The sequence below is a fragment of the Lethenteron reissneri genome, chromosome 69 (genome assembly GCF_015708825.2).
Source record: "Lethenteron reissneri isolate LAM-NWPU_2019-01 chromosome 69, ASM1570882v1, whole genome shotgun sequence".
Lineage (NCBI taxonomy): Eukaryota > Metazoa > Chordata > Hyperoartia > Petromyzontiformes > Petromyzontidae > Lethenteron > Lethenteron reissneri.
This window is the reverse complement of record NC_083847.1, coordinates 8,770,672-8,789,282: the sequence shown is the minus strand read 5'-3', so window position 1 is coordinate 8,789,282 and position 18,611 is coordinate 8,770,672. Positions and strand designations below refer to the sequence as shown.

General features: G+C 52.4%; 1 protein-coding gene across 8 annotated transcripts in view; it reads right to left on the bottom strand.

The window, feature by feature from the left end:
* Positions 1-11,138: 11,138 nt before the first annotated feature.
* Positions 11,139-18,611, bottom strand: part of LOC133360506 (myb-related transcription factor, partner of profilin-like) — a 15,910-nt gene continuing 8,437 nt past the window's right edge. For 4 of the 8 annotated variants that reach the window (XM_061579274.1, XM_061579273.1, XM_061579275.1 and 1 more), the window contains exons 4-7: positions 18,531-18,587; positions 17,134-17,289; positions 16,447-16,508; positions 11,563-12,488 (exon numbers count right to left, since the gene is read on the bottom strand). In XM_061579274.1, the coding sequence (XP_061435258.1) occupies positions 11,565-12,488; positions 16,447-16,508; positions 17,134-17,289; positions 18,531-18,587 (1,199 nt within the window). In that variant the 3' untranslated portion in view covers positions 11,563-11,564. Of the gene's footprint in view, positions 12,489-16,446; positions 16,509-17,133; positions 17,319-18,530; positions 18,588-18,611 lie in introns of all 8 variants that reach the window. The other 4 variants (XM_061579276.1, XM_061579278.1, XM_061579277.1 and 1 more) reach the window with 2 other exon arrangements.

The following is an 18,611-nucleotide window of genomic DNA, read 5'->3' as shown; positions in this document are numbered from 1 at the left end:
TTTTCCTTTTCATCATCTCTCAGTGGTGGGGGCATCGTTTCTAGTTCATCTCGCAGTTCTTTGTTCTCTTGATCTGTATCCCTGTGTAATAAACCTTCTCGAGACGGCTTCTGGAATCAGTCCTTTATTTTCCACTTCCACAGTTACACACACTTCCCGTTGCTGGCAGGCAACGGGAAGCGGGCAGACAGCCAGCGAAGTCGCACCGCGCACGTGGCACCCAGAGCCCCGTACGCGCGTGGCTCCTGCTCTCTTCGTTCCCAGGTCTGCTCCCGACTCCTCCGTCTCTCCTCCTCTTAACCCCTGGGTCACGTGGTACGCCTAAGCCAATCCTCATCCTCAGTAGTCAGCGTCGAACGCTCCAGATCACTCCCCATCAACTCCCGGGACCACGCCTCTGATCCGGCTTCCCATTAGCTGAGGCCAAGATCGGCCAAGCCAATCACCCTAGCTAACATGCCGTGATGACGCCGAGGCCATGCTCCCGGGCTCTCCCCTCATTGGCTACAAAACGGGACCGGCAAGCCGATCGCCACGTGAGCCATACATGGCTCTTATTACATCACCCCCCCCCCCCGCCCCGGTGAAAAAAATCAGCCGTCTCGGCTGGGAAAAGGGTGATTAACCGATTCCATAAAATTGCTTATTAGGGAGCCAAGGCGCATTTAACAATGAAGGGTGAAACGGCGTCAATGCGCCGAACAACACTTAAAAACATAATCACCCATGAACAACCAGACATACATTAGGGCGCCCCTGCAGCGCGGTAACGACAGGGAAGGGACAGCAAGACAATCAGACGCTAACGAAACGGGAGAGATTTAGATCGTGTACGTGACGCTGGACCCTCTCCGCTTCCTGCGCACGGTCGCCTTGTCCCCGGTTCGACAGGAGGTGGTAGGCGTGAAGAAGAAGATTGTTCGTTTTCGGTCATGTCCAGGGCAGGTCCCGTTGGAGGGGGGACAGCGGGGGCTTCCTCAGCCCTCAAAACCTGTTCATCTGCAGGAGGCACAACACAGTCCCACTGGGGATCAACGGGCGAGGCAAGCGGCGTATTCGGCACAGCAGATCCCGGCATGTCAAGAAGTGGAGATGAGGGATCAACACGTGTACTAACGTAGGGTTTAAGTCGCGACGAATGGACGTACCACCGACGTTTTCCGTACTGGACGCGAACACTCTGTGGATTCCGAATGTCCACCAACGTCACAGGCCCCCGCCACGGCCTGTGCAGTTTAGGGGATGTGCCCACCGGCACCTGATGGCAGTGGAGCCATGCCAGGTCGCCCACCGACCAGGGCATATGAGTACGCGATCGACGCGCATACCTCTCGTTCCTTGCCTGCGTACGGGCCGTCGCACATCTGGCGGCCTCTCGCGCCTCTGTAACCCATTCAAGCGAGTCCCGCACGTGATCAGGCAAGGAACGGGACGGTTGTTTACTCGGCGTACCCAGTTGCACATCAATGGGTGGAACGTTCTCATGGCCATACATCAGAAAAAATGGTGAATATCCCGTGGACGCGTGTGGAACCATGCGGTATGCCGCTAAGACGCCCGGTATGTGCAAGTCCCAATCGGTTTGCTTTTCACTCACTGTGTGACAAAGCATAGCCGAGAGGGTGCAGTTGAATCGTTCCACCATGCCATCTGTTTGCGGATGGTACGGGGAAGTGCGGACCTTCTTTGTGCCCAGCGCCTCACAAACCTCCTTGAGCAATTTGGAGGAGAAGTTGCGTCCCTGATCTGTGAGCAACCTCTCGGGTGCCCCCTTATCCATGACGTACCCGTTCAAGAAAGCATCGGTGATGGATGCGGCCGTTTGGTCGGGCAGAGGCCAGGCCATAGGCCATCGAGAAAAATATTCTACTCCGACCAGAAGGTATTTATTGCCCCTAGCCGAAGGAGGGAACGGGCCGAGAATGTCCAGAGCAACCAATTCGTTGATGCGGGACACCTCAATGGAACGTAATGGCGGCACATACTGTTTCCGAGGCGGTTTCCTCTTCGCACAATCATGGCATGAGCGGACAAAGTCATTAACGTCTGCCGTCATGCCGGGCCAGAAGAAATCCTTTTGCATCACGGCCAAAGTCTTCTGCACGCCGAAGTGCATCAATTTATCAGCGTGCAGAGCGCGAAGCAGGTCATAGCGAAGGGAAGTAGGCACGACCAAGCGTGGTCGGTCAGGCAACCCGTCGGTACACATCAATAGTCCAGCCTGGCCTCGGAACATCCGCCACTTCCATCCCGCCAACTGAGCTTTTTGTTTCCCGATCAATTTCCGCAACGGAGCCAGCGAGGTATCGGCCTCCTGCTCGCGTAGCCAGACCGAGTGCGGCAGCTGTAGGATATCATCAGTGTCCACTGACACCTCCTGGTCGTCCTCGTTCGCTATCGCCCCCATAACCGGACAGGGCGAGGTGAGCGGCGCCGCGCAGCGGTGCATACCCGTCAGAGAAGTGCACGGGGGAACGGGTGGCAGCCTGGAGAGCGCGTCCGCATTAGCGTGGCGGGCCCCCTTACGGTACGTAATATCGAAGGAAAATTCCTGTAATGATTCCAACCACCGAGCCAATTGGCCTGACGGTTGGTCCAATTTTAAAGAGTATTGCAAAGCCGCGTGATCAGTGCGAACGAGGAATTTCCTTCCCTACAGGTACGGCCGGTACAGGCGGACAAAATGCACAATTGCCAAAAGTTCCCGCCTCGTCACGCAATATCGTGTTTCTGCAGGGGACAGAACCCTGCTGCCGTACTCAACCACTCGCTCAACCCCGTCTTTACGTTGTGATAAAACGGCCCCGATGTCGATATCGCTAGCATCCGTGTCAAGGATGAACGGCTGGGAAAAGTCCGGGTAATCGAGCGTAGGCACCGTGGCGAGGTGATCCCGAAGCGAGTGAAAAGAGCTTTGCTCCTCCGGGCCCCATTTAAACCTTTGATTTTTGCCCGTCAGAACATGCAATGGTTTAGCCAATGTTGCAAAGTTCTTAACGAAGCGGCGATAATAGGATGCGAACCCAATAAACCGCCGAACATCGCCCACCGAAGTGGGTGTGGGCCACTCTCGGACACATTGCGTTTTCTGAGGGTCAGTGGACACGCCCTCCGAACTGACGATATGACCCAAGTAACGGACGGAGTGTTGCAAAAGGTGGCATTTCTTAGGTTTAAACTTTAGGTCAGCCGACCCCATCCTTTGAAAAACCGTCTCCAGGCGTTGGAGGTGTTCCTCGAACGTGCGGCTAAAAACGATATCGTCCAAATATATGAGGCACGTTTCCCACTGTAATCCAGCCAGTACCAATTCCATGAGTCGTTGAAACGTCGCCGGAGCCGCATTCAAGCCCATAGGCAACCGATTAAACTCAAAGAGACCTTGCGGCGTGCGAAATGCCGTCTTGGGTTTTGACGCGTCATCGAGGGGAAGCTGCCAAAAGCCCGAGGACAGATCGAGGGTGGAAAAGAATTTAGCACCCGATAAAGCGTCCAATGAGTCATCCATCCTTGGTAAAGGGTACGTGTCTGCCACGGAAATCTAATTTAACCGGCGGAAATCTACACAAAACCTTGTCCCACCATCCTTTTTCTTAACCAGAACCACGGGCGCACCCCAAGGGCTGTTGGACGGCGAAATAATATCCGCCGCCAACATCTCGTCTACTGCGCCGCGCACATGTTCCCTTTCTGCCGGACTCATGCGATGCGGATGCATACAGATGGGAGGTGTCGCACCGGTGTCAATATGGTGTGACAAAAGTGACATGCGGCCGAGATCCAAGTCATTTTTGCTGAAAACATCAGCGTACCATAACAATAACGAATGCAAAGCAGTTCTTTGCTCGTTCGACAAGGATGAATTTTCCCCGCAACAAGTCCGCGATCCACCGTTCCTGTGAACGATCGCGTGGAGGTCCACCAGTGGGTATTCGGGCGTGCGGCTTTTCGTCAAAAGTGGCGAAATCGGTAGTGGCATGAGCCAACACCGATCCCTCCAGGACAACAACCCGGTCCGGCCCCCCATTCAACACCTGTATGAACGGTGCCTGACCTGGCCGTACGATCGTTTGGGCCGCCGCCAAGGAAAAAGATTTAGCCACCGAATTAGATGGGGATAATAGCACGCCCATTGCACCCTTTTTAACTTGAAGGGGTTTCCGGTAACGCAGCGGAATGAGCATTTGTGCACCTGATGGGTCTTCTACCGTAGCAGCGACCACGGCGGTAACTGCGTTACCCGGAGGCGAACTGGCCAGCAGGGAAGGCAGGAACGACATCCTACGACCCCCCGGCATTTCCAAACAATCCTGGTCGACCCGTATCTTTAGTGGCATTCGGCGCAAGAAATCTGTGCCTAGCAAGCATGGGACGGCTAGCGAGCGCGAGATCAACACGGATCCCTTAGCAGTAATATTCCCGATAGCGATACACACATCGACCTGACCGCAGATACCCATGCTATCCCCATTTGCGGCTACACACGCATCATTAACCCGACGTATTCGCGACGTGGGAATAGACAAAAGATGAAAAATAACATCGGAAATGATGGTGGCAGATGCGCCAGTGTCCACCAAAATACGGACGTCGATGCCCTCGATGGTACCCCGTACCGTCGATGAGCCCGATGCCGCAGCCACAACCCTACGAGCCAATTTTTTCCATTGTGTAGTAGAGCGTGGAAATGATGCAGAAGAATGACAATTATCATCAGAAGTGCAACTATGAGTGCAAGTGGATGAATGATGTGACACGACCTGCCGGGTGTCCGATTTGTGCCAACTCGCCCGAGGGTGTTGCGGCTCCGCGCCCGGTGGAGGAGATGGAGGCCCCCTTGGCGGAAGTGGCGAAGGCAGAGGTCGGCAGTGGCAGTCGCGGGCGAAATGGCTTCGTCGGCCGCACTTGAAACACGTGGCCGTCGTCGGCCGGCGGTCGGTCGACTCAGCCCCCGCACGTGGACGGCTCGCGTAGTCACCACGCTGGTCGCGCAGCTGCCGTCTCGGAATCCCGTGCGGAACAGCAGGAGCCAGCACCTCGTCGTCGCCGGAGTCGTCGGAGCAGTGGACGACCCGTCGTGGAGACCACCCCAAGGGTGGGCCGTCGATCTCAGGTTTCCCCGTCCACGCCGCCATCTGGTCCCAGCGCTTGATGTTAAACTTAGCGTCCAGGCAGCGCGCCACCCATCGCGATGTGAGCGGTTCGTGGCCGCATACCGGCAGCGAAATGTTGAGCTCCTGGGACAGCTCCAGCATACGGGAAAGGATGAGAGGATCCAGATGATCGGCCATCGTGTCGGGGTAAGCGGCCATGGCCAGCGCCATCAACGCCCCCCGATAAGCCAAAGGCGACTCCTCCGATCCTCGGCGACGCGACATAAATTTTCTCGTGGTTGCTGTCGGCGGGTCGTAGAACTCCGCCATCTCTGCGAAAGCATCACGAAGCGTCTTCTTCTTGGACGCCGGGATGGAGCGGAAGACCCCCAGAGAAACATCGTCGAGCAGTGTAGGTAGCGCTTCCAGTGCCTCCGCCTCCGTCCATCGCACGGATCTGAAGGCCGACTCGAAGCGCCACGTAAAAGCACTCCAATCGCCCCCGGCGATAAATTCCTTAACCTGTGGAAGGCGATGTCCGCGGTGGCAGGCAGACGCCGCGGGCGTCTCCGATTTAGTTTCCCGCGTTCCACCTGTCGCAGTCAAAATGGCGTCCGGCGGCCGCGTGGTGGCAGCCTCGCACAAAATGGCGCCCAACGGCTCCGGTGCTGCCGCCCCACCCAAGATGTCGGCCTCTTCCCGCGTGGCAGGAGCAATGGCGGACGCAGATTCCTGGGCAGGATCTCGATCCGCGGCGTTAAGCTGGCCTGCTATCTGGTGACCCACGGCTGGTGAGGATGCCACCGCTGTCACCAAACTCAGCAGAATTGCGCGTAATAACTCGATCTGCTCTGCCATCAGCCGCCATCCGTCCTTCGCCCCTGAGGTGGTCGTATCTTCACCCTGTCGGCGTTGAGAGGCGTCGAGGAGAGTAGCAGCAGCCGGCGGCAGAGGAGCTGTAGCTCCCAACAGATCATCTTCGTCCGTCTCGACATCTTCCTCCGATGGAGGCTCGGGTGGGTTTTTTTTTCTGAGGTGCTTGGACATCTTGAAGATCGTCCAAACGGTCCCAGAAGAACTTCTGACACCAATGTAATAAACCTTCTCGAGACGGCTTCTGGAATCAGTCCTTTATTTTCCACTTCCACAGTTACACACACTCCCTGTTGCTGGCAGGCAACGGGAAGCGGGCAGACAGCCAGCGAAGTCGCACCGCGCACGTGGCACCCAGAGCCCCGTACGCGCGTGGCTCCTGCTCTTCGTTCCCAGGTCTGCTCCCGACTCCTCCGTCTCTCCCCCTCTTAACCCCTGGGTCACGTAGTACCCCTAAGCCAATCCTCAGTAGTCAGCGTCGAACGCTACAGATCACTCCCGGTCAACTCCCGGGACCACGCCTCTGATCCAGCTTCCCATTAGCTGAGGCCAAGATCGGCCAAGCCAATCACCCTAGCTAACATGCCGTGATCACGCCGAGGCCATGCTCCCGGGCTCTCCCCTCATTGGCTACAAAGCGGGACCGGCAAGCCGATCGCCACGTGAGCCATACATGGCTCTTATTACACCTGTACAAATCGCTGCAACACTCAGTCCATCTCTTTTTTGTCTTTTCTTTGTCCATCAAGATCTTACCATTCCTGCCTTTTATCGCCGTTTGCCTTGGTTGCAATTTCCTTTTTGTGCTCGACTAGTGTGTACACCTCCTTGGTCTTGTATTCTCCAGCATAGTATTCAATGTCGCTACATTGCTTTTATAGCAATTTCTCCTTTCTTGCCAATGCCCTTACCCCATTGCATATGTTTTTTTGTACTTAGTCGCCATCTCATCCGATTCCTTTATCTTTATTTTTCTCTTTCCTGTGCGACTTTTAAATTAAATCTTGACTTAAAGCTTTCATGACTGCAGGAATTCATATTCTTTGGGTCTTTTGGTAAAGTCTATCTACGTGACTTTACCAAAAGACCCAAAGAATATGGACTTTTCAAAAAAATATTTCGGGTTGTAATACTAAGGGTATTCATACTCTTTGGTTCTTTTGGTAAAGTCACGTAGGTATAAAAATAAAATTAAATAAATCACGACGTTTCCGGCGTAACACAAGCGTCCGTCATCAGATGGGAAAGCATGGCCTGCTGCTGATGCAGACTGTTTTAAAGGTTTGAAATGGGTGTAGCTCATTCGTTTAGTCCCACAACTGGACTGGATTTATTGCATAAACAAGTATCAATGACTACACCATCATCCACGGGAGAAGACGAGTTGCCTGCATTCGTGGCTGTGGCAGATCTATAAACCCCTCACACATGTTCAACCGCTCAGTGAAGGTACATTTCCGATAGAGTGGAAATCCACTCTTATTCATCCAGTATATAAAAATGTCTCCAAAGAAGACTCTATAAGTTAAAGACCAATCTCTATTCTCTCAACAGTTACTAAAATAGAAAAAAATACTTAAATGACAATAAACTGCTACCTAAAAACTCACAATCTCCTTCACAGTAAACAGTCTGGTTTTCAAGAGGATTACTATACCACTACAGCAATGGTGGATGTATAACATTTTACTGGTAGGAACCTCCTGGTTACACCACAGGGGATTATTGTGTCCGTTCGTCCGTCGTGCAGGGAGGGGCTGGGTGGGGAGGGAGGGGCTGGGTGGGGGGTGGGAGAGAGGGGTGGGGCTGGGTGGAGAGGGGCTGGTCACCTCGTGGTGCCCTTATAAAACTCAACGTTTAACTTACTCACGCCGGCTTGTGCCCGCCCTCACAGTCGGGCATATTTGCGGAATACACCACGCCGCCGTTGACCCTGGCCATTGACTGAGCAACCCAACGTTCCTACCAGCTCCCTCCGCAGGATGTGTTCTCTTCAGTAACTTGGATAAAGGCCACTACTGCTGTCTACTATTCCTCGATTTGCCAAAAGCATTTTGACACTGTTGATCATACGATTCTACACACAAAACTTTGTCCACTAACAAATATTGTTTCAGTGATATGCTTACCTTTCCTATACTTTTAACTCCTATTGTGTTTGGTATTGTTTGTTTGACCCGCCTCTATTGAACGTCTGTGACAAAGAGCCTCATAGCTCGTCGGATTCCTCCTGCAGTCTAAATAAAGATTCTGATCAAATAAACCATTCTGATCTCCGGAACGTATCCCTCGCGGATAACGAGGGAAACACATTCCTGCGGAGGGAGCTGCTAGGAACGTTGGGTTGCTCGGTCAATGGCCAGGGTCAACGGCGGCGTGGTGTATTCCGCAAATATGGCCCGACTGTGAGGGCGGGCACAAGCCGGCGTGAGTAGGTTAAACGTTGAGTTTTATAAGGGCACCACGGGGTGACCAGCCCCTCTCCACCCAGCCCCACCCCTCCCACCCCCCACCCAGCCCCTCCCCACCCTCCCCTCTCCACCCAGCCCCACCCCTCCCATTTTTGGATTCACGACGGACGGACGGACACAATAATCCCCTGTGGGACTGGTGGAACTAGGTGGTTCCTACCAGTATAGTGTACACAACTAATTGCCATGGGTACTGCAAGATCCAAGCATAGCGGTTGCATTGGCATCTCGGTTGCTCAATTACTATATCACAAAGTCGTGCTTATTACACACAAAGTGCTCACTACAAACGAACCACAGTAACTTTCTGAGCTTGTCAAGGGCCATCGCACGACGCCGGTTGTCCTTAGAGTGGCGTTCAGCTACGCACCAAATGAAGATGGTCATGGTATTGCGTGCTTTTAGCGGTGCCTCTGCAACTGTCTGCAACAATCTCCCTTCTGACATTAGAAGCTCACTAGAACTGTGCACTTTAAATCTGCATTAAAAAACTCGGTTATTGAGGACTGCTTTTAACAGTAGGCTGTTGTCCCTCGTCCGCACCTCTGATGAGCAGTTTTCTACATAAAGTGCAAAAGAGGTTCAACATACATACATTTTACAGGTAGATGCGTCACAAATCCAAGCCGTATTCTCTGTAACGGCAATGGTGAATAGTTGGTAGATTAATCCATTAGATCTTTGTGAGAGTTGATTATAATCCAGTCACAACCAAAAAAAAACCGTGACCAAATTAACCATATATAAAATATATTTATTAAAAACACACGCGATATGTAGCTAGGTAACTTAAGGGGTTCGTATCACCAGATCAACTCACCTAGTCAGCACCATTGAGACCTTGGTTTTACACCAAGCAGTGACCCAAGTTAGATGACCTCAGTCCCCTAATCAAGAGTGGATAATCGAGCGGCCAGGCATTTAGAACAAATCCAAGATATTGGATGTGGAGTCAAGCCAGATTGCTTTTAAATGCAACAGTCGTGACAATGACAACAGCTGAGACAAGCACGAGAGGTAGCTTGATGATCGAGTGGCCGTTCTCACAACTAACCATGTAGCTCCATACAGGTTTGCGATTACGTTTGATGATCCTTGCTTTTGCCATTTTGATTGCAAAACCTCCTAGTGGTTGCCAGCTCTACATACAAAATGTATGCAATTGCTTCGTGAACGACTCAATGGATGTCATCACATATGTCGGACTCGATGTTATGCCTTATTATATGTCCAGTAATGTGCTACATGAGCAGAGCGACGAGAAGAGATTGATGATGATGAAAGTGGCCGTTGGGACAACTACGACAGGTCCAGTAACAGAGAAACAAGGCAATTAAATCAATGCCGCAGTGATTCATGCACACAGAAGGCAGGTAGAGGAGCCAGACATCAACTAGAAGCTCCGTCCCAAAAGAACTCCAACCTCAGATGGACTCTAACGTGAAAGCTTTTCTGGAGTCAACAATTATGTGGCTTGCAAAAGCAAGCCAACAATATTCAAGGTTTCTTCATCTCAATCAGGTAAATATGGATATGTGAAATACCGTTGTAAAGTTCATGTGCTCGCGCAGCTGCATTGGCTTCCGGATGCCATACGAAGACGTTATAAGGTCGCAGTCATTACACATCAAGTGCTTGCCATAAAACACATTCCTGCGGAGGGAGCTGGTAGGAACGTTGGGTTGCTCGGTCAATGGCCAGGGTCAACGGCGGCGTGGTGTATTCCGCAAATATGGCCGACTGTGAGGGCGGGCACAAGCCGGCGTGAGTAGGTTAAACGTTGAGTTTTATAAGGGCACCACGGGGTGACCAGCCCCTCCCCACCCAGCCCCTCCAACCACCCAGCCCCACCCCCCACCCAGCCCCACCCCTCCCACCCTCCCCACCCAGCCCCTCCCCACCCAGCCCCTCCCCACCTTCTCCTCCCCACCCAGCCCCTCCCTATCCAGCCCCTCCCCACCCCACCCAGACCCTCCCCACCCAGCCCCTACCCACCCAGCCCCTCCCCACCCTCCCCTGTCCACTCAGCCCCACCCCTCCCATTTTTGGATGCACGACGGACGGACGGACGGACACAATAATCCCCTGTGGGCTGGTGTAACCAGGAGGTTCCTATCAGTACCACAATACCTTGCTGATCTCGTCAAGGAGGATAAACCATTACACACTCCGGTCATCCTCGCAGCATTAGCTTTCGGCGAGCCATTTAACAAAGACGGTCACCGCATCGGCCGCTTTTAGATGCGCTTCTGCAGCCATCTGGAACGCTCTTCCTTCCAATATTAGGAAGCCACTGGAGCTATGCAATCTAAAATCATCTAGATTGGAAACTAATTTCTTTACCACTGCATTTTGTGTTAAGTTTGTTCTTCACCCACACATCAAATTAGCACGGTTGCCGAAAAAAGTTCAACGTCCATACATACATGTCAACACACACAACTTAAAAAAATATCTTGCGATTTCTAGATATTCATATAAAGCACTTAATCGCTATGTTCATGGTAGGCACAGCTAGATGGCATCGAGCCGTCGTTGAAAATTGTACCAGGTGGGGTCGCAGTTAAGGATGCTCATAGAGACTCTGACACAACTCGCAGCAGCCTCTCCCTGTTGGAGAAACAACAAATCACTTGGCATTAGACAAGCTGAATAAAACATGAAGTGGAGGTTGGAGTCAGGGTCCAGGGTGGCTCTGCCGGGTCCTCAGGTTAAAACCAGCTCCTGTTTTCCTGCGGTTGTCCCAGTCCCGTCCACGGGCCCTGTTCCAGTTCCTGGCTTCGCCCTCCCAGGGGCCCGGGGCCGGAGTCTCTGGGGCCAGAGTCTCCGTTGCCAGCGCCTCCACCGGGTGGCCGTAGTGGTGGCTCCCCCACTCGCTTCATCGCTGCCAGCTCCTGCAGGGCAGCGGCGATGGAGCCCAAGTGGCGCTCGGCGTGCCGCTGGCTCTCGGCCTGCTCCCTCAGCAGGCGCAGGTGCTCGAGGCCCTGGGCCACAAGCTGCTGCTGCGTCTCGGCCAGTGTGTCCAGTCGCGACAGCAGCTCGCCCACGGGTCGGCCGAGCTCGCGCGCGGTCGCGTCACACTCGTGCGCGGTGGAGTCATGCTCAGTCGCGTCACGCTCACGCGTGGTCACGGCAATGCGAGGGGCCGGGGCCTGGGGTGGGTGAGGGGCCGCTGCATGCGCACCCCTGTGGGACACACGGGGGGGGAACCGCTGAGGAAAAATGGTGGCCGGGGCTGGGCAGGGCAGCGCGGACGACTTCTCCGTGCTGGAGATGGGGGCGAGGGGGCGTCCACCCACAACGACGGGCGGAGAGGAGGAGCCTCTCGCCGCCCATGCCTCGTCCGAACTCTCCGCCAGCTCCTCCTCATGCCGCTCCTCCTCCTCTTCCTCGTCTTCCTCCTCCTCCTCCACATTATCCCCCGCTCCACATCGGAGATAGACGACGACTCGTCTGCTCCCTCTTCCGTCGACTTCGCCGCCGCGTAGTGCAGCGGGCCGCCCACCAGCGGTGCCACGGGGCCCAATACCAGGAGGTCAACAGCCTTTTCGTCCGGCCACGCGTCGGCCCCCGCTGCCACCATAGCAGGCGGCTCTGCCCCGTCGCCGCGGTCGATGGAGCCTCGTGCGGACCACCCCACGTCCCAGACGGCGAGGCCCTCCATGGACAGCTCAGGGAAGGTGCCGAGGGCGAGCTCCTCTGGTCGGGTGAGCACGACCCCGACCGGCAGCCGCTTGATCCCCGTGAGCTCGGCGCTGCCGGCTGCCCGCAAGGCCTTCCTCTTGGCCCACCGCCGGAGGTCGTCCCAACGGCGCCGGCACTGGTCGCGCGTGCGGGGGAAGATGCTGTGCGCCCGCACCGCGTGGGCGATCTCGGCCCAGGCCCGGCGACGCGTGGCCGCGTTGGCGAGGGCGCCGCCATGGCCGTAGAGGGGCCCCACGCGGCGGGCTGCTTCCTGCGCCAGGGTGAGCATCTCGCGTGGGGAGAACCGCGTCACCCGAGGGCCCCGCACCTTCTTCACGAGGCGCCGCATTGCCAGCCTGGATCCTCGCTGGCACGGCCAGTCCGGCGGAGGGGGAGGTTGGGTGGGGGGTGGGGGGCAATTCATTCAGACCCTGAGGAAGTCCCACAATCTCTCACGACTGCACGTGAAATATAAAAACTCACATAGCGGCACACAGCTCTCACCTCTGGATAGTACAATGGAGGCCATTAAGTAACTTGAACCATGCAAGGCTGCAAGCCTAAGATCATCTTTAACAACGAATTACTCATCAATATCAGACAGCCTGCAGCACGTGCACTGCATGACAACTTCATGTATCATGGACCAATTACATACGACATGTACAAATAGAAGTTTATCAGATCATACATGACGACTTAATGAAAGTTATCACAACTGCAGGAATCAACATTGAGCATTGTTACATGTCCTGGAATCTGCTACTTTAGTAGCGAGAGCAGATCAACAACGATGAGGAATGATGCTGAGAGTGGCCATCGTGACGACCATGATTGCAGCAGTAACAAATAAACAAGGGGATTGACATCAACTTAAACATAACAAGGCTGTCAGCCAAAGATCTTCTTTACAACAAATTCCTCATCCACACGGGATAGTTTGCACTCTCATGGCTGCACATGTTTTTCAAGTGCTGCATGACCTTTGATTTAAAGCATTCGTGACTGCAGGGATTCATATTCTTGGTTCTTTCGTTAAAGTCACGTAGAAGGGAAATAATAAAATAATAAAAATAAAACAATACAATATGCTGCATGACCGTTCGCTTATCCCAAAGGGCTAATAAAACTGCGATTCCAAAATGTATTTCAAACCCAAAACAGATCCCAAAGAGCTAAATGTCTGACCAATATCCTGTGCTCAATGTCCAAAGCTGAAGGGAGGCTTATCCTCAAATGCTTTTGACAAGAGTTGATGAACAGGTGCCTCCAAAACGGGCTGCCTTCAGGCAATAATTTCTGCACACAAGACCTCGTCTGCCACCTGACAAAAGATATATACACGTATCTGAATCAGTATTTATACTGCAAGAGCAATCCGATGAACTATAGAGCTCTTTTTCACAGATGTTTAGTAGGGGCACTGGATCAGAACGTTACAACACAATACAAAACACGATAGTCGTGCAACGTACAAGAGAGGTGAACAAATCACCCAAATACAAACACATACATTTAAACCCATAACAGAGGTCTTTTGGGTTAGATCGCATAAATATATAAATGTGTCGTTAAAACCCGTCACCACCCGACACAGCCAACTAGTAAGGGTTGTCACGTAAACAGAACGTGGCCAATTCGTCACGAGTAAAGCACACCGGTGTGTTGGAGAGCCAAGCCTCAACATTTACAAACTGAGTACGACGTTTCGCCACTAATTTCAACTAGATTCATCAGGCGACAGCCAGATTTGAAATCTAGCTTCATCAGGCGAAAGCCAGATTTCATCATACATGGAAAGTGTAGGCCAGGCGAAACAGGTGAGTATTTAGAGCAGATGTAAACAAGGTTAGTGACCTTGCCTGTCCCACCACAGGTGGCAGGGTGTTCCATAGACTTTGGGCAGGGCATGAAAATGCTCAGCACATGGAGGAGATGTAAATTAGCAGATTAGAGATGTTGTGATGGTACATGCAAGTGAATCAGCTGTTGAATGTAAAATGGTGCAAGGCCATTTGAGGCCTTGTATGTTAGCAGCAACACTTTAAATTGGACCCTTAATTTAATTTTAAGCCAATGCAGATATTTTATTATAGTGCTAAAAATATGCTCACAGAATGAGGTTTGCGCGAGCATCCTGGCAGTCACGTTCTGGAGCAGCTGCAGGAGGCCCAAGACTTTGGTTGGAACCCCGAGTAACAAAGGCATTGCATATATAGGCGTCAGGGTCAGGATCGAACCCACAACCTCCTGCATACCAGGCGTGGTGGTTAACATCTCGTCACCAAATGGCAATGCTTTAAACACCTCACTCTGCACTCAATTAAGGCTGAGTCGACACGGGGGCGGTCCACATACAGGTACGGTTATCACTCTCAATTGATGCAAACCATGGTCGAGAATTTAAGTGGAATGTGCTGACCACTGTGCCACCACTTCCCACCACTTAACACTAGCCATATATAATGTATGTACGAACAGTCCTCTTGGTTATTAACCTAATTAGTTCCTGAGACCCTTCGATTTAAAGCTTTCGTGACTGCAGGGATTCATCTTCTTGGTTCTTTCGGTAAAGTCACGTAGAAGGGAAATAATAAAATAATAAAAATAAAACATAATAAAATAATTCTCATGACGTTTCGGCCACAACGCAAGCAGCCGTCCTCAGGTGAAGAACAGGTCTGTCGGGAAGACAGCGTCTGAATGAAACACCCCAGGCTTGGAGCGTATATTTAAGCTGGGTTGGAAGGGGAAGAGCGCCTTGACAAAAGAAGGCGCTCTTCCCCCTCCAACCCAGCTTAAATATACGCTCCAAGCCTGGGGTGTTTCATTCAGACGCTGTCTTCCCGACAGACCTGTTCTTTCTGAGACCCGTCCGTAAGTCGAATGGTTCGTAAGTCGGAACACAATAATGCACCGCATTTAAATGCCCATACGGATGCCCGATCCCATCACTCTTGGAAACGAATTTGGCACAAACCCCGGCAAGGTCTAAGACCCCCCCCTCCTCTCAGGACAAATAAATTTAAGTTCCTACATGGCACATATCCCACTAACCAACTGAGGGATAAATTCTCCCAGACTGCCTTAGGTGCCCCCCGGGCACCATCCAAACGTACATTCACATCTTCTGGACATTCTATGGTAAAATAACCGATCTGTACAATGTGATGTCCGGCACCGATATACTACCTAGCATTGAATCCTCCCTCCTGGGCCTTAAAACCCTCGTGAATGCCACTCCAGAGACCCTGAGTGTACTTGACTAAACTTCAAATGAGACTGACTCCCCCCACCCCCTATCTGACGCACCACATACCACTGGGATTTTTGCACACAGTGTTGGTGTACGGTGCTTTTTCTGCAATATTTTGCTGTCTTTTCTTGGATTTTCTGTTTGCACATAGTCACTTTAAGATGTTTTCTTGTTCATGTTTTTTTTGTTTGTTGCGGTTGCACCCGATTCAAGAGCCGAATGGCTCACAGGGCTATACCTAATATATGAAACTTGAAATTTGAAATAAATGAAACTTGGCACTAAGGTCCTACGCGTCCGCGTTGGTTCTCTGTCCGAGCCGCCTATCCCGTTATGCACCAGTTCACTGGCTAGGTGGTGTTGGTCAGAAATGCAGTGGGATTAAATTGCTGTGTCAACACTGACCGCATTGCAACGAGGGTGGGAAGGAGGGGGTGTGATAATGTGGCACTTAGGTAGGGACCCACTCACCAGAGGTCGCAACCGGGTACCCAATACCCGTACCCTACCCGATACCCGGCTACCCGTACCCGGCCGGGTACGGGTACGGGTAGCCATTTGCGACCCTGGTGCAGCCGGGTACGGGTACGGGTAGACCGTGAGTCACTGGTGAGTAACCCTTTGTCACTAATTTCGGGTAGGGTACGGGTAGGGAACGGGTACCCGTTCCCGGCCGGGTACTGGGTACGGGTATCCATTTGCGACCCTGGTGCGGCCGGATACGGGTACGGGTAAGGAATTAAAACCCGTTTGCGACCTCTGCCACTCACCTCTCTGCTGTTACTGCACAGGGAGTATTGTAAGAGATGTGGGGTGAAGGGCAGCTATCTAAACCTGCCTGGTACAACTCAAGGCTCAGTGACATCGCAAAACAGGCTCCCTTGCTCCCGGGGCAGCTGTACACTTCAAAGACAAAGATCCCCCATGTAGCCTTAACAGACTGTTGGGACTATTTTTGTTTCTATTTCATGGAAGTTGGCTCTTAAGTACGGGCATTCATAAGTCGGGCGTTAGTAAGTAGAGGAATGCCTGTAGGTAAAGAATCAAACATAGCAACAGTCCTGCTCACCTCCTGAGATGCAGGCGCAGGTGAGACGTAGTGAAACTGGAGCGTGGGTGCCCAACTCCGCCCTGAACGACACACACACAACGACGTCACACTTCACAGGGAAGACACACAATGTCATACGTACAGCGACGTCACAGCGACGTCACAGCGACGTCACACACAGCAATTTCACACGCACAGCGACGTCACATGCACAGCGATGTCACACGATGACACCAGCACTGCACATCTCTCCCGCCCTCTCCCCGCGTTCCACCGGACAGCGTTTGCCGTCATTCCATGCCACCCCTACTATTGCTATTTAAACTATTTTATTTTTATTTCACCAGGTAAGGCCCACTGAGCTGCTATATAGCTCTTTTTCAGAAGCGACTTGGCTATGACAAACAATATCTCAACCAAGTAGCTCATGTGGAAATTTGTAGCAGCCAAACACTCGAAATGCACGTTTATAAACGTGGAGGGAAAAACCAGAGGACCCGGAGAAAAATCCATGCGACCACAGGGAGAGAGACACACAAAACTCCAAATAAACACAGGTGGCATCAGTGTCGGGATCGAAGCCATGACATCCTGCATGCCGGGTGAGCTACTTAACATTCCCTAACCACCGCCCAGTGCCCCTGGCATCGTCCGCCCAAGAAGAGCGTGACCACGGATGACCGCACGGGTGCCGCCGCTACTCACCGTCGCCCGTATCCTCCAGCTCCACCTCCACCTCCGCAAACGGGCACGGAGCCATACGGTTCCCCCGCGTCTCCTCTCCCAGCCCTGCACGTCGGTCACCGCCACCGCCGTAAGTGTCTTCGCCGGCCTGGAGGACCCATCCATCAGCTTGCATACCTAGTTGAGCAGCGCACACCTCCTGAGCCCTGCCCGCCACGGGCGGAAACAGCGGCACATGTAGTACTGGTGCCTCTCACCAAGAGAGAGAGAGTCGTGATTTTTATTTTATTTATTTTTTACTTTTATTAATTTACATTTTTTACCTACGTGACTTTCCCGAAAAAACCTAAGAATATAGTCCTCTCACCGCTGCTTCACGTGGGCACGCCTGCACAGACCTCTGCAGGGCTCCTCAGCGACTCCCACCACTGTGTCGTGGCACCCGGCACTAAAATTGTATATCACTGAGCACTGACAGCTGTCAAGCTGACACTTATACATTTAAAATTCTACAAACTAAATTGCTGTGTCAACACTGACCGCATTGCAAGGGGGTGGGAAGGAGGGGGTGTGATAATGTGGCAGTTAGGGACCCACTTCACCTCTCTGCTGTTACTGCACAGGGAGTATTGTAAGAGATGTGGGGTGATGGCAGCTATCTAAACCTGCCTGGTACAACCCAAGGCTCAGTAACATCGCAGAACAGGCTCCCTTGCTTCCGGGTCAACTGCACACTTCAAAGACAAAGATCCCCCGTGTAGCCTTAACAGACTGTTGGGGCAAGTGCTGTTAGCGAGTAGCACCTATGAAGGCCAGCACGGCACACGAGGGGGTGGGTAGCCAGCACCACGCCCGGCCACCTTTTTCTTCCCAGTGGCGATGTTTACACACCGCACCAGGTACTCATTTGAGGTTGAGTTGACCTAGGGGAGGCCCAGCACCGATTCAGATAATGGTCACTGGTGTTGGCCGTGAGCGGGAATTGAACTCGGGTCACCAGGTTAGTAGCGCAGCGTAGCGCTAACCGCTACAATACAAAATTTTGATTTAAAGCTTTCGTGACTGCAGGGATTCATATTCTTGGTTCTTTCGGTAAAGTCACGTAGAAGGGAAATAATAAAATAATATAAATATAAAACAATAAAAAATAATAAAGATTTTTTTATAATAAAGATTTTTATTGTTTTATGTTTATATTATTTTATTATTTCCCTTCTACGTGACTTTACCGACAGAACCAAGAATACGCTACAATACTTTACATGTCACGCACACACAAATACCGTTTCGTGCAGCGCAAGCAACGGTGACCGTGCGTCGTCAAGTGCCCCCACATCGTGGACCTGAAAAATTCTTTGTCGTTCAGATTAGGAATCATCGGGGGGAGGAGAATCACCATGGGAGGGATGACGACTTACTTTCAGTCTTCACGGGAAGCCTGGTAGATGTGCGATCACCGCTCCTGCAGCCAGCACCTGTTGAGGATCAAAAGAGCGAAG